This window comes from Osmerus mordax, chromosome 22, assembly GCF_038355195.1.
Source record: "Osmerus mordax isolate fOsmMor3 chromosome 22, fOsmMor3.pri, whole genome shotgun sequence".
NCBI classification, from domain to species: domain Eukaryota; kingdom Metazoa; phylum Chordata; class Actinopteri; order Osmeriformes; family Osmeridae; genus Osmerus; species Osmerus mordax.
In genome coordinates this window covers 2,773,799-2,794,712 of record NC_090071.1, presented here as the reverse complement: position 1 = coordinate 2,794,712, position 20,914 = coordinate 2,773,799, and the positions used below count along the sequence as shown (strand labels likewise).

The 20,914-nt window shown below is 48.0% G+C and overlaps 3 protein-coding genes across 8 annotated transcripts; 2 read left to right on the top strand and 1 right to left on the bottom strand.

Annotated features, from left to right (window-relative positions):
* Positions 1-3,806: 3,806 nt before the first annotated feature.
* On the top strand, positions 3,807-7,377 carry nkpd1 (NTPase, KAP family P-loop domain containing 1). Its single transcript, XM_067260445.1, has 4 exons — positions 3,807-3,864; positions 4,372-4,500; positions 4,823-6,663; positions 6,895-7,377. The coding sequence occupies exons 1-4, from the start codon at positions 3,849-3,851 to the stop codon at positions 7,177-7,179; spliced, it is 2,271 nt and encodes a 756-aa protein (XP_067116546.1). The 5' UTR covers positions 3,807-3,848; the 3' UTR covers positions 7,180-7,377.
* A 137-nt stretch (positions 7,378-7,514) lies between these two features.
* Positions 7,515-14,795, bottom strand: LOC136966081 (LIM and senescent cell antigen-like-containing domain protein 1). Of its 6 annotated transcripts, none has more exons than XR_010879359.1 (12): positions 14,668-14,795; positions 12,995-13,154; positions 12,748-12,814; positions 12,340-12,460; positions 11,982-12,131; positions 11,678-11,828; positions 10,816-10,908; positions 9,935-9,983; positions 9,732-9,807; positions 8,927-9,128; positions 8,652-8,797; positions 7,515-8,558 (listed from the first exon to the last, which is right to left on the bottom strand). XR_010879359.1 is itself a non-coding variant. In XM_067260448.1 (10 exons), exons 1-10 carry the CDS (start codon positions 14,694-14,696, stop codon positions 8,538-8,540), a joined length of 897 nt encoding a protein of 298 aa, XP_067116549.1. In that variant the 5' UTR covers positions 14,697-14,795; the 3' UTR covers positions 7,515-8,537. The 6 variants fall into 6 exon arrangements, 3 of the variants coding, with proteins under 3 accessions (XP_067116549.1, XP_067116548.1, XP_067116550.1); XR_010879361.1 differs by lacking the exon at positions 10,816-10,908 and adding an exon at positions 11,231-11,323 and having other exon boundaries at positions 8,494-8,558; XR_010879360.1 differs by lacking the exon at positions 8,652-8,797 and having other exon boundaries at positions 8,420-8,558.
* A 98-nt stretch (positions 14,796-14,893) lies between these two features.
* Positions 14,894-19,725, top strand: lancl1 (LanC antibiotic synthetase component C-like 1 (bacterial)). Its single transcript, XM_067260443.1, has 11 exons — positions 14,894-14,979; positions 15,287-15,428; positions 15,598-15,715; positions 16,006-16,216; positions 16,685-16,832; positions 17,200-17,346; positions 17,439-17,621; positions 18,064-18,240; positions 18,631-18,703; positions 18,843-18,921; positions 19,203-19,725. The coding sequence occupies exons 2-10, from the start codon at positions 15,342-15,344 to the stop codon at positions 18,917-18,919; spliced, it is 1,221 nt and encodes a 406-aa protein (XP_067116544.1). The 5' UTR covers positions 14,894-14,979; positions 15,287-15,341; the 3' UTR covers positions 18,920-18,921; positions 19,203-19,725.
* The last annotated feature ends 1,189 nt before the right edge of the window (positions 19,726-20,914 follow it).

The window sequence follows — 20,914 nt, the reverse complement described above, 5'->3', positions numbered from 1 at the left end:
CCCCTCTCCTCCCTTCTCTTCTCTCCTCCTCCCCCTCCCCTCCCCTCTTCTCTCCACCCAGCAGGTGTGATGAGCTGCAGATTGCAGTGCCCCCTAATAACATCCCAGATGCTCCCAAGATGCCGCTCTGGTCTTCTGAGAGCTGTCATCATCTCTCCCCCCTCCATCCCCCATTGCTCCACCCCTCCACCAGGGCTGATATTGACAATAAAATGGAAGCCCTGGGGAGGGGGTGGCTGGAGAGGAGACTGGGGAGGAGGGGCCTTGGGGAGGGGGGCAGGGGAGGAGGTGGGCCGGGGTGGGGGAAGTGGAGGTCCAGGGTAAGGGACTGAGGAGCTGGAGCCAGGATGGGGAGGCTGGGGAGGAGGTGGGCTGGGGTAGGGAGGGGGGTGGGATGGGTTGAGGGTTAGGATGCACACCTGCATGCTAAGCCTAAACCTCCTGGCTAGCATTTCCCCTGCGTAACCTGTGCATGCTTACACTCAGATACAGAGAGGGGATGGAGAGGAGAGACAAACCTGCTCCGGACCCGACTCAGTCACCGTAAACGTGTCCACTATACACGGTTACATAAATATGAAAATTGGCACTCCGCTTCAACAACAAAAAACTACAGAAGATTTATGCCACAAGTCATGTGACCAGAGAAAGAGGGATGTGCTTGTAGCCAGGGGCTACGACTTCATTCCTCTTTTTCCTGTTTGTGTTTTCTGATGGGATCTGAGGAAAGATTGTGAGAGATGGTGATGAAGGCAGATAAAGGAGGAGATGGATGTGAAGGAAGATGGGAATGCAAGTTGGTAAAGGAGAAAATTGAAAACAGCAACATGGAGATGACGAGGCTAGAGGATGGGAGATGGAGGGAGCTGTACAGAGAAGAGGGGGAGGGAGAAGGAAGAGAAGGGAAAGGAAGGGGTTTGAAGAACTAGCATCTGAAGAAAAGAGAGTGGGGAGGAAGAAATAAGTGTTTGTTATCAGTTGCCATGCACACCAACCACAAACTCCTTTTCCCTCTCCTCATCTCCATGGGTTCTAATATATGTTCTTACTCGCCCCCCCCCCCCCCCCCCCCCCCGCCATCTTTCTCCCTCTCTTTCTCCCTTTCTCTCCCTCGGTCTGGCTGTTTCTCTTTTTCTGCCTGTTTCCCCCCTCTCTCCCCCTCCCAATCTCTCTCTTGCTGCCATGCCTGTATAAAAGACAGCAGCTCATGGAAGGATTAGGGACCCATCTCCTTGCTATTGTCAAGTCAAGCCCCTCTGGGACAGTGAATAGGTCTAGGTATTCCATAACCTCTGTGTCTCTCTCAACCACTGTTCCTTCAGAGTGAATGAATCAATCTGTCAATGATTGAATCTGTCCTCTTGGCTTATTGTTCGATACAGACGACCTATAAGAGGTCTCACACCAATTAGACTCGGCTGGCTTGTTCAGGTTTTGAGTTGGGTCATGGGGTCAGCTCCCATGTCAATAATACCTTCCACTTCCCTTCAGTGGTGGCCGCCAGGGAAGAGGGGTGGGTGGGGAGTTGAAATACAATTTATGGACAAGAATTAGTCCCATACTGTGATCATGTGCAGAGCAAGCATCTCTTTCTCTCACCTCCATTCTGTTTTTACCAACCGAATGTAACGGCTGTGTTGGGTTCCTCCCGATCTTATAAACCACACCGGGCTAAGATCTCAGATCCTCTGACCTCCAAGCGCGACCACTAACAAGCTACGTCGAGGATTAAGTTTACCAATTCACCTACACTAGCAAGTTATTGTGTATTACTGTATGACTCTCCTTCTCATATCAAACACTAAAGCAATGTATTCATTATTTCAAGCTATTTGCATATTCATTTTAATCATTTTCTTCCGTGTTTTGATCCATTATGTCAGTCAAGGTCCTCTGTTCAATACGGAAAGCAGACTGCTACTGTTCTGCAACTGACAAGCCGACAATGTATCTGACGTTCTGATGAAAAGTTGATTTATCTAGAATGCTATGGATTCCCAGTTTTTTCTGTTCCTCCCTCTGTGTATTCATACCTGTCAAACACATACATTTTCCCTGACAACATTGGTGCTTCTTCAACACTGCGCCCCCTCCGGAGCAAACGAGCTAGACGTAACGAGACTGACACGGACCGATTCCTGCCTTGAGATTCATCGCAATACTATACCTCCATCTGTTGGTGTGTGTAAGAAATGCGGTACATCAAAATATACTATTTGACTGAATGCCATAATCATTTCAAGTTTATGTTTATTTCAATCAATCAAATGCAGTATACACATCGTTTGGACTTCAAAAAACAGATCCACGCAAGTTGACGCAAACTTTGACCTGAATTCCCACAGTCATAGCACCCTCGGTTTAATTTCCCTTAGACTTCGTCTGATTTTCTACCATCCAGATCCGACCTCGAAGCACAATTAATCAAACGGGCCTATGATACCCATCTTCAATTAATCCAGAGTGTGAATTCATTAACCTTAATTGCAGACTTCATATGGAGAAAGGGCACGAGGAGGTAGCGCCTCCGCAGAAGGGAGGAGATTCAATCCAATTCATCTTGTATTGATTTGTAAGAGACTTCTGGCAAGAGGCATTAAGAGAGTATAAGTATTTTCCACCTGTGATGGCTATACACCCCCCCCCCCCCCTCTCTCTCTCTCTCTCTCTCTCTCTCTCTCTCTCTCTCTCTCTCTTTCTCTCTCTATTGCTTTCCCCTATCATATACCTTGCCTGTCTGACTCACACGCCTTGTCTATCTCTTTCTGTCTCACTTTGTTCTCTTTCTCTCTTTCCTTCCTGCGTTCTCCCCCCCTCTCTGACAATCGCGTTAATTAAAGCAGCGGAACAACCCCTTACTTGCTGAAGGAGAGTGAAATTCTCCCCAAGGCCGAGCACTTGATATAATCTTAATCAGACATAAACTAATTAAACTTCACTTCACTGCTTCAACAGTTTGCCAAAGAGTGAAAAGAAATACTTTTTGAATCACCATATGCTAAAAGTGAAATACAGTATCACCTAAAGAACAGTGAGCAAATGCATAGCGTGTTTCACACACAAAGCGTGATATTGTCTTAATGTGTCTGTGTGTATCCAGTGTCATGATCTGTAATTCCGTTCTTACTGAAGTTTCAACCCCAACATAGACCAAACTTCACCTCATTCTGCATGGCTAGCCCTCCTGCACATGCACTGATATGATCTACTAGGCGACGTCAGGCGACATGTCAGTGCAGGCCTACGAGCATTCTTATCAGATATAGACAAGAATGTCAGTATGCTAAATAAGTTACGCAAAAAATGACTGAAAGGAGGATATGTAAGCATTAAAACATCATGAAGCCACGACGCCGGGAGATTTCAGATCCTGGAAAGAGTGAAACGTCTTTGTGTTGACGCTGTAACGTTTTTACGACCCTGAGTGTAAAGTTCACTTTGTCTCCACATGTTCTTCCCGAAACAGAAGGCAAACTGAAATTCACAGTCCTGTTGCATAGCCTATCCGTGTCAGGATCATGACGAATGATCATTGAGGGATCCAAACCAACGAGGTCTGTTATATTTACTTCAAGATAAGAGCCGATTTGTGTATCTGGAAATGTTTCATTTTCATCTAATTTAATTTGCATCGTTGTAGTTCAGTTCACCTGGTTCAGTGCACCGGACACCGCACCCGCACAGACTCATAGCAATCTCACCTACATCCCCATTGTGCCTAAAGCTGGGTTAATGTTTAACTTTATTCTCAACAGGTTTCCGTTTGCAAACACTTTTTCATCTATTGTTTATTACGTGGGGCCCAGAATACGTTGTATTGTTGCTTTCAGCCGTGGAACACAATTGCAATGCTGCTCAACGAAGGTAAGAGAGATTAAGTAAGAGAGAGAGCCTGTGAAAGAGACATAATGTGTGGAAGAGTTTGTGAGTGAGAGAGCTGTTGACAATTCATAAAGGTAAGGGGAATGTAATGGCACATTACCCTTTGAAAAGAGCCCCTCTTCATTGTCTCACCTCTTCTGCTCAGGGGTGTGTATGTGAGTGTGTGTGTGTGGGTCTGCTTGTATGTGTGCGAGAGAAACTTCATTTTCTCATGGCCGGAATCAAACCTCCAACCTTCTGATTACTAGCCCGATTCCCTAATCGCTCAGCCAACGGACTCCCTGTATTGATTGATATGTTTACCCTCTGTGCTACCGACGTAATATGATGAACACCATTTAAAACCAAAGTAACAGCAATTCTGCAGCTGTGAATATGTGCTAGTTTATTATTAATGTGTCACAACCCAATGGTTAGTGTTTCAGCTAAATACCAGTATGGTTGTTAGTATGTCGTGTTAAGAATGTTTTTCTCTTTTTTCTCTTCAAGATTTGCCATCAGATAACATCTATGCGTATGCACTGTCCAAGACACTTATTAAAGTTGCTTCTCCAGCAACAGTTGGTCTCTACTCATCATGCCCAAAACGCATCAATATGATTCTCCGACATGTAGAAGGTATTCAGTGTGTGTGTGTCGTTGCTGCAGGCTATGCTATCAGACTTCCTGTCTGTCCAATACTGGAAACTCGTAGAGTTCAAAAGAGTCACTGGGATTTAACTAAAACTTTGATTATTATTCAATCGTGTTCATAACCATATTCATATAATCAACCGACGAACTGGACTGCCAGTTCTCCATACTGCATGATGTGTTATTATTCCTCTGTGATAATTTTCTGTCCCTGTTCCTGATTTATCATTCAGAATTAATTTCCTCCATTCTCTGATTATTGGCGTCGCCTCATCAGTGTTGCATCTCATCTCGTGTCTCCAATTAGTGCATATGGAACAGGAGGCGGCGAGGAGAGAGAAGAAGAACAACAAAGGAGCATCCGAGCCTCGTCCCTCCAAGCCCTCCCTCGGAGGCCTCCTGCTCCTCATCTGGCGTCTGCTCTTCTTCCGTCCCGTCTTGACCGAGGAGAACCAGCGGCGCCAGAACGTGCGCTTCCTCTACGTTCGCTTCAGCGCCTGGCACTTCCTGGGCAGCGACCTGTTGTGGGCGGGGCTGACCATGCGCCTGTGCCAGTCCCTACAGGAGCGCTTCGGCAAGCTGCAGCTGGGGCTGTACCGTGTGGTGCAGTACGACCAAGAGGAGGAGTTTAGGAAGAAGGCCGAGGTGGAGGACAGCCTGCACCAGTGGAGATCCAAGAAGATCTGCTGCTGCCCACTCTGGTTCCTGATCCTCATCCTCATCCTGGCTGTGGGGGCAGTCCTGGCTCTCCTGCTGACGCTTGGCTTCCCACAGGTGGAGGAGGTGGGGGGTGCAGGGGAGGTGGGGGAAGGGGGAGATGGTCAGGGCGGAGGTGCGGGGGTGTTGGAGGGCCTGGCGATCGCCGTGCTGGGCGTGCCGGCGGTGGGCGTCATCCGCTTCCTCTTTTTGATGGGCAAGAATCTCGTCTTCAACCAAGACCTGAAGATCCGGCGCGGCATGGACGACGAGAAACTGAGCAGCAAGCTGGGCTTCATGAACGAGGTGAGGAAGGAGATGTCCCTGCTGTCCATGTTTGTCCGCTTCATGGAGGTCTTCGAGAGGCGGAGGATACGCGTGGTCCTGGAGATCACCGACCTCGACCGCTGCGAGCCCAGGAAGATTGTCGGGGTGCTGGACGCCATCAACATCCTGCTCTCGGAGGAGGACAGCCCCTTCATTTCCCTGCTGGCTGTCAACCCTGAAGTGCTGGTTCAGCAGGTGAACTTTGCAGACAGCTGCTTCTGTAAAGAGGACCGGGGATACGCCTTCCTCAACCGGATTGTGACCCTGGCTTTCACCGTCCCCCCGCTCTGCGGTTCCTCCAAGCGCAGGGTCTTTTACAACATCGTCAGCGGCCAGTCAGAGATCACAGAAGAAGTCGAGATGAAGGCGAGCGAGTCGAGGGCGTTGGGTGGTGCGAAAACGTCCCTTGTTTCAGACGCTTCCTCGGTTGAGCGAGCGCAAACAAACATTCCGCTGATAGATAAGAACGACATGGAGGATTGCCATCTCGCCTCGGAGCTAGGTGATGAGGAGGTGGAGAAGCTCGTCCAGTCATGTTTTGACAGCATCCTGGTTCACGGCAGAAGTCGCCTCCACAGATACCTCTCCGGCGACACCATGTCGATGAGACGGGTCATCAACTCCACCCGCGTTACCGTGGTGATCATGGAGGCCCTGAGGCAGGAGCTGCCCTCGCCGGAACGCATCGCCGCCTGGGTGGTGCTAGCCAATCACTGGCCCTGCCGCCTCAGCTGGGTCCTGCAGTGTCTGGAAGACCGCCAGCAGAGGGCGCTGATCGACAACGGCGACTCCGACGCCGCCGTGGACGACTCGCAGACGCTGTGGGAGCTGTATGCCGTATCCAGGGCGGAGCTCTACGTCATGAGGGAGCAGATCGAGGAACTGCTGGAACAAGATGGAGATCCGGAGATGTTTGAGATGTTCCTCAAGGTGGACTTCCGGTTCACGGTGAGAGACGCCGAGAGGTTTCAGCTGTCGATGGTCAACCTCGATATCTCGATCAGGAAGGAGCTGGCGAGGATCAGAGGGGCGGCCAGTCTGAAGGATCACGGCTGGAGCAAGAACCTTGCACCTCTACCAATCGGAACAATTATCAACATGAGCATGGAGGACATCTGCAAAGAGGTTCAGAACTGTGCTATATATTTACTATTGTTGAAATTCACATGATTAGAAACATCGTAATTCCTTCCAGTCATCCATTACTTTTCGTTATTAATAAGTATCCATATTTGGCAGTGAATATGTACTACTAACCCTACATAAGTATCACAAATGTATGTTTGTGTTTTCTGTGTTCGTTTGTGACCAACTTACATGATTTCTTATGTTCTTTGTTTCCCTCAAATCTCCTAGCTGGATAATCTGAACTTCCCCGAAAAGTACGCAGATATCATACGAAGCAACAACCTCAGCGGTCAGACGCTGGTGTTTGGCGACACAAACGACCTCAAGCTCCTCCTCCAGATGACCTACGGCGAGTGGACGACCTTTCGTCTTCACTTCCTGTCCGCAGGCGAGAAGGTCAACACCCAGAGCAAAGCCCAGCGGCTACCTCCCCAACACATAATGCACAGTCTGTCCAGACAACAGCTCCTCCCCTCTCACCACACCTCCACACTGAGCCTTACTGTCCCCTGAGCACGTGTCTCTTGAGCGTGTCTCTTGAGCGTGTCTCTTGAGAGTTCAGGGGAAATGTATCTTCTGTGCCAGTAATCTATAAATTGAAAGGTGTTTTTGTTACATCGATTGTGCGTTAGTGAGAAACAATACACCAAACAAATATAAGTTCACCTAGTCCTGATGAACTTGAAACGTAGTTTTGCTTTCTTGTAAATACATTTTATTGAACACTGGCGTTTTATTGAACACATGAAATCCAGGACACTGTATAAAGCTAGCGTGAAGGTGATGTACATGAAAATTTAATTCTGTGATATCATGCAACACAACAGTCATGATTTTGGTCAATCATCCTTAATTAAGATACTTTTATTATGAGCCTTTGCAAAAATAATACTATTATCAAAAACATGCAATGCTATTCGCTAGTGAAACTTGCTGTTCTCATACAAACAGAAGACACACATAGTAAGTTAACTTTATATGATTGCATATCACAGCGTTTTCTGAAGTAAAATACTCTCCTTTAAACTCCCATAGATCACACTAGGCAATTATTTGATTAAAACAAGGATCCAAAATAATATGCTAAAAGGAAGTATTGCTGTACCATACTAGTTGGCGAGGCTGCAGTTCAGCTGAATAAAGTTAAAGATTCACAGCCCTTTCTCTATCTTTCTCAAGGCATATATTGTTACTCTCAGATACAAGGACTTACTGGTATAATTGAAAGACGTATATTTTTTACTTGCATATTACATACAAACATTTATATATTTATCCAAGGCACAGAGAAAAAGTATAGAAGAAAATTACTGAGGACATTCAGGTATATTCAAGACAAAAGTAAAAGGTTAGCATTTCATGAAACATAGCCTATTTAGACAAACTTTTACATCACTCAAGTCTGTATTGTTTACTTTCTCCTTTTTTACGATGATCACATATGAAATAACGTGTAAAGTGACCAGGTCAAATGACTTAAGACATGTCTGACTTTTAAAAGACAGAAATCATTGCAACCGACATGGATCTGGCCAGTGTAAACTTGATAACGTAGTGAATTATGTTGAGCCCAGAAAAGAGAAGAAAAAAAACAACTAAAAAAGCAGTGGTGTTTCCTCAATCCAAAATCTACACATGGTAAGTCGACAGAATACATTACATTAATACCATGTTAGACTGAAAATAATAAGTATTTGGCTTATTTTGGGCACTTGTTAAGATTGGAGCTTGGCTTCCTAGATAAACCTTCCTTGGAGCCCTGAGGTACAGTCAGGCACTACTTGCGTCCAAGAGTCTCCGCAAGCTTTTTCAATCTCTTCTTCAGCTCCAGAGGAAACTTCTCGTAACACTTCTTACAAACAGGCTTCATGTCAAACTCCACAAACTTGTTCCTGTGAACAGAGGGTCACAACATGTTCATATTCCTCTGTTGAGCACGCAGGTCAACATGCTAGTATGAGAATGGAATTCAACTGCCAACTGACGGCCTGTGAATGGTGAATGTGGAGGAAACTGGAGGGAGTAGTGATGCCGGCTGTCAGCAGAACAAAAGCAACACGCTTCTGACTTCAATGAGAACAGCTGAAAGTCTGGTCTGTCTGCCAGTCATCATCATCCATCATCATCATAACTTGGGGTCCAGGTAAACAAAGTAAACAAAACAACATCGTAACATGAAAAACATGACAGACGAACCTGAGGTAAAAGAGGGATGGAGGGAAAAGAAACAAGTGACAGGAAAAGACCAGATGGCACTAACCAATGGATGAAGAGAAGCAGTGAGAGAGTGACGTGAGGATGAGGAGGAAGAAGAGGAGGAATTCTACAGACAGATGGTGGGTTTCTTTCGGCGGTCTTTGGCATCCCGCTCGCGTCTGGCCAGGCGGCGTTTCAGTTCCTCGGGCATGCGCTCGTAGCACATCCTGCACACAGGCTTCAGATCGATCTCCACAAACTTAGCCCTGCTCCCCACGGCCAGGATAGGAGGAGGAGAGACCACGAGACGAACAGGAGAGAGGAGCAGAGAGAGGAGCAGAGAGAGGAGGAAAGCCAAGCCAGGGAGAAGCCAGAAGCGGAAGAGGAAAGAAGGCATGAAGGTCGTTGGTGGAGGACAGACAGAGACAGACAGACAGAGAGACAGACAGAGACAGACGAGGCAGGTTCCAGAACAGGCAGAGTAGACAGGATAGCCTCAGTACAGAACGCTCCAGGAGAGGGGACAGACAGAGACAGACAGACAGAGACAGACAGAGAGACAGACGAGGCAGGTTCCAGAACAGGCAGAGTAGACAGGATAGCCTCAGTACAGAACGCTCCAGGAGAGGGGACAGACAGAGACAGACAGAGACAGACAGACAGAGAGACAGACAGAGACAGACGAGGCAGGTTCCAGAACAGGCAGAGTAGACAGGATAGCCTCAGTACAGAACGCTCCAGGAGAGGGGACAGACAGAGACAGACAGAGAGACAGACAGAGACAGACGAGGCAGGTTCCAGAACAGGCAGAGTAGACAGGATAGCCTCAGTACAGAACGCTCCAGGAGAGGGGACAGACAGAGACTTACTTGAGGGTGAGTTTGGTGTTGCAGGTGGAGCAGGAGAAGCAGTTGACACACCAGGCCTTGTTCAGGGCTGAGACCACTGAGGAGGAGGAACAAACCAGAACCCACTTGAGTCAAACTGACACTATGAACAGGTCACAGCAACAGTGGAGCAAAGTGACATCACGTAAGGACGTTGTGTAGCGTGATGACACAAGCTCTCTTACCATCTCCTTCGATCACACGGTTGCAGTGGTAGCACACGTCTCCAAACAGCTGGAGGGGGACAGGGGCACAGGTTAGGACCAGGACGGGTTAGAACCAGACCAGGACGGGTTAGAACCAGACCAGGACGGGTTAGGACCAGACCAGGACCAGGACGGGTTAGGACCAGACCAGGACGGGTTAGAACCAGACCAGGACGGGTTAGGACCAGACCAGGACCAGGACGGGTTAGGACCAGACCAGGACGGGTTAGAACCAGACCAAGACCAGGACGAGTTAGAACCAGACCAGGACCAGGACGGGTTAGGACCAGACCAGGATCAAGACAGGTTAGAACCAGACCAAGACCAGGATGGGTTAGAACCAGACCAGGACCAAGACGGGTTAGAACCAGACCAAGACGGGTTAGAACCAGACCAGGACCAAGACGGGTTAGAACCAGACCAAGACCAAGACGGGTTAGAACCAAGACCAGTTTAGCATAGGTAAGAACCAAGTTCAGGCCAAGTCCAAGCAGGAGGCAGAACAGAGATGTATATTAGAGAGTACTGTGGTGTATTTGAGAATACTGTAGCGTATTAGAGTACCGTGGTGTATTAGAGATTATTATAGCATAAAACATATATACTAACTGTACTATATACTATAGTTAGTGTGTAAGTTAGGAGTCAGGTGGCTGAGCGGTTAAAGAATCGGGCTAGTAATCAGAAGGTCGCTGGTTCGATTCCCGGCCGTGCCAAATGACGTTGTGTCCTTGGGCAAGGCACTTCACCCTACTTGCCTCGGGGGGAATGTCCCTGTACTTACTGTAAGTCGCTCTGGATAAGAGCGTCTGCTAAATGACTAAATGTAAATGTAAGTTAGAACTGTGGTGTTTCTTTACCTGGTTGTAGTGGGTCTCGCAGTATGCCAGACCTTTCCTCTCATAGTGGCGATGGCCCAGGAACGGCTTCTCACACTTAGCACACACAAAATGCTGCAAACACACACACGGCAATACGCATTAGCCAGGCAACCTTCAGCCAGCTTCCATTCGGTCCCACATTATCAAGGCCGACTCTGAAGGGGATGTTACAGTTCACCAGGCAAGCTCAGCTTTGTGCTTCCGAACAGTTCTGGTGGGATTCAAAAAGGCCCGAATGACACAAGTTAGGGAGAAGAAAAACCACACACGCACAAACGATAAACGTTCAGTTAGAGGAGGACTATCAGAAGGAAGATGAGGGTACAGCGCCATCTAGAGGAGGACACAGGCCAGGCGAGAGGGGCGGCTGATCAACACAGAGCCTTCTCCTCACCATGTCAAAGTGCCACTCACAGTAGGCGTGGCCCCTGCGCTCGTAGTAGGGATGGCCCTGTACTGGCCTCTCACACACCGTACACACAAAGTGCTGAGGGGGGCGGGGCCGAGAGGGGGGCGGGGCCGAGATGACAGGAGGGACATGGGGATAGGAGGGAAGAGGACAGAGAGAGAGACAGAGAGAGAATGTGGTAAACGTGAGAAAACAATTAAAACAAAGAGTGGGAGATGAGAGGAACCTGCCGGAAGAGAGCAGAGGGAATGTGGAAAAGACACACACACACACACACACACACATTCACTCACGAAGATCAGTGAATCAAAGATCAGATCCACCCAGCTAGAATCTCAACACAACCTCAGTGGATGAAGATTATCGGACGAGCAGCAGTCTAGGCTGCTTTCTTGGACGTCGGCGGGTGTGAGAGGTGGTCTGAACGCTCACCTCCACGTGCCACTGCTTGCCCATTGCGTTGACCACGCGGCCCTCTATGGGCCTCCTGCAAGCTCCGCAGATGGGCACCCCCATCTTGTCGTGGCACGGCAGGCAGTAGAGCTCGCCCTTCAGCTCCCTGGCATCAGATGTCAGCTCCTTCCTGCATGGGGGGGGGGGAACACATAAGATGCGGATGATACCACCACCAACTCCAACACCACCGCAGTAAATAATGCGACCTTGAATCTTTTTTGCAGACTCGGCAGAACCGAGATGCTGAGAGGATTAGACACACAGCGGCGGTGTGACTCACCCACAGTTGTTGCAGTTGAAGTGGTCGGGGTGGTAGGGGTCGTTCTTGAAGATCAGAGGGTGCTCCTCGATGATGGCGTGGCACTTCTGGCAGATGTACTTGCCCAGGCCGCGAGCCTTCTCCCGGTTATGGCATGGGCGACACAGGTGCCTGGTGCAGCAACCAATCGCAACGCAGACCGTGAGCAAGACTCGCAGCAGTTGGACAGTGGAAGAGCAAAGTGTTGTGAGGTGTGCTGCGATTGGTTAGGGATTACGGGGGTGACGTTTTAACTTGAACATGTTACGATGGTGTTAGTAGTTTAGCTGGCTGACCACGACTTGCTGAATGTAACAGCCACACCAGGACAGGACCTCACCTGCCGGCGTTCTTGACGAATCCCACGTCTGCCAGGACTGCCTGGCAGATGTCACAGCAGAAACAGTCTGGATGCCAGCTGTTGTTCATGGCTTTAATCACTCGGCCAATAATGAACTCTCCTAGGAGCGAAAACACACACACGACCCAGCAGGGTGGATTTAGTGATGGAGGGTGTGTCTGTATGGCATGTGTGTGTGTATGGCGTGTGTGTCTGTATGGCATGTGTGTGTGTGTGTGTGTGTGTATGACGTGTGTGTCTGTATGGCATGTGTGTGTGTGTGTGTGTGTGTGTGTGTATGGCGTGTGTGTCTGTATGGCATGTGTGTGTGTGTGTGTGTGTGTGTATGGCGTGTGTGTCTGTATGGCATGTGTGTGTGTGTGTTTATGGTGTGTGTTCAAAACTCACCACACTGGTGGCAGCAGGGAGCGAAGAGCATCTGAAAGTCATGCTCACAATACTTCCTGCCTTCAAACTTCAGAGAAAACCAAAACACAAACTAGTAGTCAATAACGACCCTGTGTTAATTATTCGAAACCCCTGTATGTTGACAAACAAATGTCGGTAGGCTACTATAGCCGAGACTAGACCTCAGGAAAAAGGATAGCCTAGATAATCTGTCTGAGAGAATGATAGAGGATATCGTTTGTGTTACCTCATAGAAGAGTCCTTCAGGAAATTGCTGGAAGCATTGGGCGCAGACGAAGCACTGCTCGTGGTAAAGTTCTCCGTTGCTGTTGACGATCTTCTCGGCCGGGGCGAAGCCACTCTTGCAGCGCTCGCATGCCGCGTTGGCCAGGGCGTTCGCCATGTTGCTACGGTGACAGGAGACAGCGGATTTGATTAGAAGTGATCCTTCTTTCCACAGCAAGCCGACAGACGGGCAGTAGAGACCAACTGCATCTGTGACTTGTGAAAATCCATCCAGTCGCTCTAAAATGCGCTTCAGCTGACTGGCTGTTTCGAGGCGGAGTTTTGGGCCCTTGGTACTAGAGCTACTCCGTTATGTTCCCTTACTCATAAACCATTAGTCACAGTCTGACTGCCAACAGCCCACACGGTTTGTCTCCATGGAGGATGAGTGTGCAGCCAGAGCTGTTTGGGTTATACACACCCAGAACACCACCAGCACCATGTCCTAATATGGACATCTGAGACAATCCTCAAATGTATTGTCCTTTTAATATGATTTTATACATCGCGACGCTGCTCCTACGTCGTTGACCATATTCTCTCGTCTCAAGCATTTAAGGATCCAATTGTCCAGATGACAGTCACTCTCTGTCTGTACAGTCAAGTTGATCAACAGAATACTGACTTTCGACTGACTAAATCCATCTTCAGTCTGAGTGTAGGCCTATATTGAATTGTAGCTGGCTTGCCATATCGACTTTGAACCCCTCTGGCAGCTAGCTAGCTAGTTAATTTAATTACTAGTCTTGCGCCTCTCTGATGGCTCTAAGTTACACTCATGGTATCGTCTTCCAACGCATTTCATTTTATGATTCACATGAGGGATTAGCTTATTCATAGCACCAGACCAAGAGCCAAAAAATTACAGAAGTCTATATGGGAGTCAGGTGGCTGAGCGGTGAGGGAATCGGGCTAGTAATACGAAGGTTGCCAGTTCGATTCCCGGTCATGCCAACTGACGTTGTGTCCTTGGGCAAGGCACTTCACCCTACTTGCCTCGGGGGTATGTCCCTGTACTTACTGTAAGTCGCTCTGGATAAGAGCGTCTGCTAAATGACTATTTCTATTTCTATATGCCTGCAATTTAAGATTACAAACGTGTAATGCTCTAAATATAAGTTAACAGTTGATGTACTCATGATTCATGGTGAGATCTCTGAACAACTTGCTTGCTTCTTATACACTGATGGCACTATGGATTTCAGCAACACATTCCATACTGTAACGGTTCGCTAGTACAGTCTGTACAGCTTCCAACCTCGATCCTCGATGAAAAGTTTGACGATACCTATAAAAACTAGCCAACTAGCTACAACAGTTACCATTAAAGTCAGAATCCGATAAGGCCATAGTAGCTAGCACTAGAATAGTCGAACAGTTGTAGCGAAATACTGTTGCCGCTAGCTACCTAACTTAATGTATCAGTAAAAGTCAATTGCATATGATAAGAGATGTACCAGTAAAGGGTAGAAACTGGAAAAGCTAGACTAGTTTTCCTGCATAATGTTTCTATCATACAGTAAGTACTTTCTCTTCTGTGTGAATAGCTAGTGCTAGCTTGTTAGCTCGGCTGAAAAACTGGTTAGTTAATAGCAAACTAGTTTAGCTGGCATAACCAATAAAAATCGCTCTTACCTGCCCGTCATTTCAGCCACCCCCAGCATCACCTCTAGCCAAAACTATTGTGGTTGATGTTTGGCTGACTACAAGTTCAAACTGTTCTAGATCTAAAGATTTCACAGCAGTCTGCGTCGAAAGTAACCCTCCCTCTGATTTTACAATCGTAGCCACTCCTCAGTTCCGCTGTACTGTACTCTGTAGGATGCCTTCCTGGACGCTAGGTGGTAGTGCTAGCACTTTAGAAAATGTGCGATTGATCATTTTCATTAAACGGAGAAGAAGATTCATGACTGCTGCAACGAAAAAGCAGCTATTCTGACTGCAGCGGTATGTTTGGAACTTATTTGTGTGTTTCGATCCAGACATTTAGCTACTGCAAGAAATATAATTTTTTGACTGTGCACGAATATTCAGTGTTCATGGAGGCGAGTGTGTTTGCGTCATAGACCCATTGGTGTGCGTGCTCGAGCCTCTAGCTCGAATTAAGTAGCTGGCTATCTATCAAAGTTACTGTACGTTGTTTTAAGCATTGCGACTCAGGCAGTTATAATGATAAATTATATATTTGCTTGAAGTTGGCATGGGGTCTTTTCGTTGTCTCTCTCCACCTACATGTCTTTCTATTCTGTCACAGGCGGTTTGCTCTCTTGCCGTTTGAGCACAGTGTCATTCCAAGGATTGGAAACATAATGGACCAAAAAAGTCTAAACAACCCGTATCCAGACTATGATGGGAATCCTGGCTGTTCCCAAGGGCTGTTTGACTCTGATGGCAGGGTAGGATGACAGATGAAGACATCGAATGAATACCCACTGTGGTATCATTTCTAACATTCTTCCACATAATATTAACTAGTTTCGTTATATTTTTGCATGTCATGTGGGGTGTGAGAGGGCTCTTAGATAATTCCAATAAAGTATCACAGGATCTTTGTTGTGTGTGCAGCTTACAGCAGAGTTTGCCCAGCGGTTGAGTGGTAAAATCAGTGAGTTAGTAGCAGTCATGGAGAATGGACTCAAGTCAGCTGACCCCAGAGACTGCACCAGTTACACCGGATGGACGGGTGAGGAGGAAGACCCTGGAATGCATTTCAAACAGACCTCCAAATACACTCTTTTCTACACACGTCACAACAACCAATGTTTTGGGGCATCCGCTTTCTTAAATCATCTGTATCTGCTAACCTGTACCTAATGAGGCTCCGTTTAGGAAATAATAATTCAGACTGTCCTTACACAAACACATATGAAACACATACACACTAGCAGTAACATTTTTAAATACTGTGTGACCAAACACCAGAGATGGGAAGTAACAAAGTACAAATCCCTAACATGTACCTCCCTTCAACAGGTATAGCGCTTCTCTATCTGCACTTGCATGAAGTGTTCGGGGATATCTCCTTCCTGCAGAGGGCGCTAGTGCACGTGAGCCGCAGCCTGAAGTGTTTAACTCGGAGGCACGATGTGACGTTTCTATGTGGCGATGCTGGGCCGCTGGCCGTGGCTGCAGTGGTGTACCACAGACTGCAGAGGGCGCCAGAGGCTGAGGAGTGCGTCAGCAGGTGAGTTCCTGGCCCAGCAGAGTCGACATCCTGAGCTCACGTGTGAACTGGTTTGTGGAGAGAGCAGTCGCAGCTTTGTGTTGTGTTTGGTGAACGTTAGATTCTCCACTGTGTTCAGTTCACTTCATGAATTCAGAAGGAATTTGAACACTAGGAGTCCTCAACCTTCCTCCTCTCCTTGTTCCCCCGGCTCTTCCTCCTCCTCCCTCAACCCCCCCTCCTCCTTTTCCTCTCCTCCCTTTTCCTCCTCTTCCTTCTCTCCCTGTTCCCCTTCCTCCTCCTCCCCTCTACCCCCCTGCTCCTCCTCCCCTTCCTCCTCCTCCCCTCTACCCCCCTGCTCCTCCCCTTCCTCCTCCTCCCCTCTACCCCCCTGCTCCTCCTCCTCCCCTTCCTCCTCCTCCCCTCTACCCCCCTGCTCCTCCTCCTCCCCTTCCTCCTCCTCCCCTCTACCCCCTGCTCCTCCTCCAGACTCCTCCAGCTCCACCAGAGGGTGGTGAAGGGTTCTGGGGATCTTCCTGATGAGCTGCTGTACGGCAGGGTGGGCTACCTCTCCTCCCTTCTCTACGTCAGCCAGCAGCTGGGCCAGGACAGGGTCCCTACCCAGTACATCCAGCAGGTCAGCCCGGCAGACTGATTCAGCTGTTACAGTAGGAAACTCGCCTGGTTAAACTTGAGCTGTTTGTTTATCAAGTCAGTGTGTCAATGATGAGTCAGTGACTCTCGACTTTATAAAGTGTTGACATTTTTTAAATGTTCTTAATTTAGCAGATGCTCTCATCCAAAGCGACGTACAAATAATAATAAGTAGTAATAATAATAACTATAATATAATAAATAATAAGTCAGGACAGAAGGGCTTTATTTCAGTGTAACAGTATTAGAGTGGTTTTACTGCTGGGCTCTAAGTATGTATTGTTGATATGTTGAGGTATTCTATTTTTGTTTGGTTTTATTCAGTGCTGTGTTCATGGCTGTTGTCCCAGATCTGTGAGGCTGTGTTGGTGTCAGGGGAGAGTCAGGCCCGAAGCTTTCACATCCAGGACCAGAGTCCTCTGATGTACGAGTGGTACCAGGAACAGTATGTAGGCTCTGCCCACGGCCTTGCTGGAATCTACTACTTCCTCATGCAGGTGAAGCTGATTGGCTGAACAAGCCGAGCACACGTCTCATTGGTCGGAAAGTTACGCGTCTCCTCTGTGACCGACTGGTCTGTTCCCTACAGCCGGGGTTCGTGGCGGGTGAGGAGCGGGTCGGCAGGCTGGTCAAGCCCAGCGTGGACCACGTCTGCCGCCTCAAGTTTCCCTCAGGGAACTACCCTCCCTGCGTAGGCGACACCCGCGACCAGCTGGTGCACTGGTGCCACGGCTCCCCTGGCGTGGTCTACATGCTCCTGCAGGCCTACAAGGTACACCCCGGGGCCCTGTCTCAATACTCCAACCAGCCATCCTTCTGTCTCTCCTTCCACGAGGCTGATTGTGGTTGGATGTAAGAACAGTTTCTTTCCATCTGCTACTGGCCTCTTCAACAAGGCCAAGGACTCCCATTGACATTCATTCATTATTTAACCCAGTATCTGCGCTATTGCATGTTGATGCAATGTTGACCACTCATGCTGCTCATTCTTATTCTTATTTTTATATATATTTTATTTTATATATAAAATGTTTGATTCTTTGATTGTTTAGTTCTTAGGAATAGTTAATAAGTTACTTCTGTACTTAATTTAAGATTGTATATGTTTAGTGTTTGCACCTCCCTGCCCCAGTAAATTCCGTGTTTGTATAACATACATGGCGAATAAACCGAATTCTGATTCTGATGTGTGCTCTCTGTCTCCCCCCCCCCAGGTGTTTGGTGAGGCCCGGTACCTGGAGGATGCGGTGCAGTGTGGGGAGGTGGTGTGGCAGAGGGGCCTGCTGAAGAAAGGCTACGGCCTGTGTCACGGCGCAGCAGGGAACGCCTACACCTTCCTGGCCCTCTACAAGCTCACCCACGACCCCAAACACCTATACAGGGCGTGCATGGTGAGGAGGAAATGCTTTGGAGATTCCACTCGGTTGGTTGAGAACTCTCTGAGAGCATTAGTCCACCATGATTAGATTAGAAATCCGAGATGATTCCGTCTCAGCTGGAGAGATTCCAGGTGGCACACGTCCCAAGTGCTGTTCAATTAAGACGTTGCTATTTGGATAGAGCTAGAAATAGACCTGCCAGATATGTAGCAAAGCTATGCATCACCTCCCCAGGGCGTTGGGAAGGCATTGTGATCACAATTTGATCTGCTCAGAAGCTTCTCGCATTTCACTTCGGAAAGCGCTCTTTCAGTGGGGGATTCTAGAATAGCTTAGTAGTCACATGGCAGGAGTTGGGCTCTGACTGATGCGATGCCCTGGTTCTTATATATTTGTTTGTAGTTCGCAGACTGGTGTATGAACTACGGAAAACATGGATGCCGCACCCCAGACACCCCATTCTCGCTCTTTGAAGGTAGCGTATGATTTATAATGACGAAAATATATTAATTTCAACAGAATATTGTGATTTTTTTCCAAGTCCAGTGTTTAGGTTGTAGATCCTCATTAGATCAATGTTGACAGAATATTGATGTGTCATTTCCTGTCTGTAGGCATGGCCGGCACCATCTACTTCCTGGCTGATCTTCTGCAGCCAATGAAATCAAAGTTCCCAGCCTTTGAGCTGTAAAGGTATTCATAATAACCCACGCCCACTGTGGATTATATCTGCAGCACTTCTCTGTCTCACTCTGTCTTTTATCCTCTGTCACTCTCTCTCCCTCTCTGTCTATTTTGCCCCCTCTCTCTCTCCCTTTCTCTCACTCACACTCTCCCTCTGTCTATTTTGCTCTCTCTCTCTCTCTCACCCTCTCTCTCTCTCACCCTCTCCTTCTTTCACGGTCACTCTCTCCTTCTCTATCACACTCTCCATTTGTGTCTCTCTCTCTCACTATCTCTTTTCCCCCTCTCAGTCTCTCTCACACAAGTCAGAGTCAAGGTGGGGTATCCGTTCCCACAGAATTTCCTCATTCAGCTGATTGGTGGGTGAGTCTCAGCAGCTGATTGGTGCGTTTGAGCGAATCAGACTGGAAGATCTAGAGTTTACTAATCAGCTGTTCCCATAGTGCATGTCACACTCCATCCCATAATATAAGAAAGTTATGTAAATAATTGAGTAACCTGATTACAAAGAATGTGCATTGTGTAAGGAAAAGGCAATTCTCATCATTTTTTCATTTAGTTTACATATACAGTATGTATTTACGATGTAATTCTTGATGTTTCAAGAAAATGTGTCACCTCTCTGTTTGGCCAAATTTGCACTGCAACATCTATGTTAGTTTGACAAATAATTGGTAAGAGAAATTAAGATTTCACATAGACTGTTCTTCATTTTGATCAGATTGTATATAATATAGTAACAATTTGTGCTATTGTCTAAGAATTTAATTGAACTGACAATCTTGTTTGCTGTAAGCATGGTCTCCACAATAAATAAAGAACTTTTACTCAGTACAGTCTTATCAATTTTGGCATTCACATTCTGTTTAATAGTGCTCTAATCTGCCCCATGGCTTTGTGTCTGACGTGTAGTAACGCAATACAGCCACAAGGGGGCAAAAGTAAACAGGCTTAGTGTGTCACATGCAGACCCTGGTCAATGTTCTGAATGGACTGCTGTCCACTGCAGCCCGCTTAAACAACAGTGACCTTCATGATTATGCAACTGCTGCTCACCCCTACAAGCAAAAACAATACTCTCCCCTGAGTTTTACCTAATCCCATCCACGGTCCTGAAATTTGCCATGTTTTATTCAACTGAAGTCTCCATGCTCTCTATCAAGTAGCTGCATGCAGTCTCACCAGTATGGTGAAATGTGTTTTGTGCTGCTTGACCGTGTGGGCCAGTGGGACGCTGGGGTAAGGACCCCTCTGCTGTGGAACTCTCTTTGGGGTAAGGACCCCTCTGCTGTGTAACTCTCTTTGGGGTAAGGACCCCTCTGCTGTGGAACTCTCTTTGGGGTAAGGACCCCTCTGCTGTGGAACTCTCTTTGGGGTAAGGACCCCCCTGCTGTGGAACTCTCTTTGGGGTAAGGACCCCTCTGCTGTGGAACTCTCTTTGGGGTAAGGACTCCTCTGCTGTGGAACTCTCTTTGCACCCTGTACTCCAAATAAGGCTCACGTAACCGTCTGAGACGCAGCCAGCCAGCCACACAAAGCCCCCCACTCTTTTTTAAGCCTCCCCAAGCGCCTTTACGATGTGTGGCTGGCTGGCCTGGACTCTGGAAGGGGGGGGGGGGGGGGGGGGGGGGAGAATGTCCCAGAGACCCTTGAGAAGCCCCCCACACACACACACACACACACACAGCTCCACTATTGCCACCTCTTGCTCCACCCCCCGAGGGAGGGAGGGAGGGAGGGAGGGAGGGAGGGAGGGAGGGAGGGAGGGAGGGAGGGAGGGAGGGAGGGAGGGAGGGAGGGAGGGAAAGGAAGAGAAACCAAACTCCTCTAGCAGCGAAGGGTGAAAGGGGGAGGAGTGGGGGAGGGTGAAGGGGGAGTAAAAATAGCGCTCATCTGTCCAGGGGCGCGGTCTCTGTGGCATGTCCTCCAGTCCTCCAGATCACCTCTTCCAGAACAGGACAGATGACGGACATACACCAGCTCCCTGATCCCTAGTCTGGGT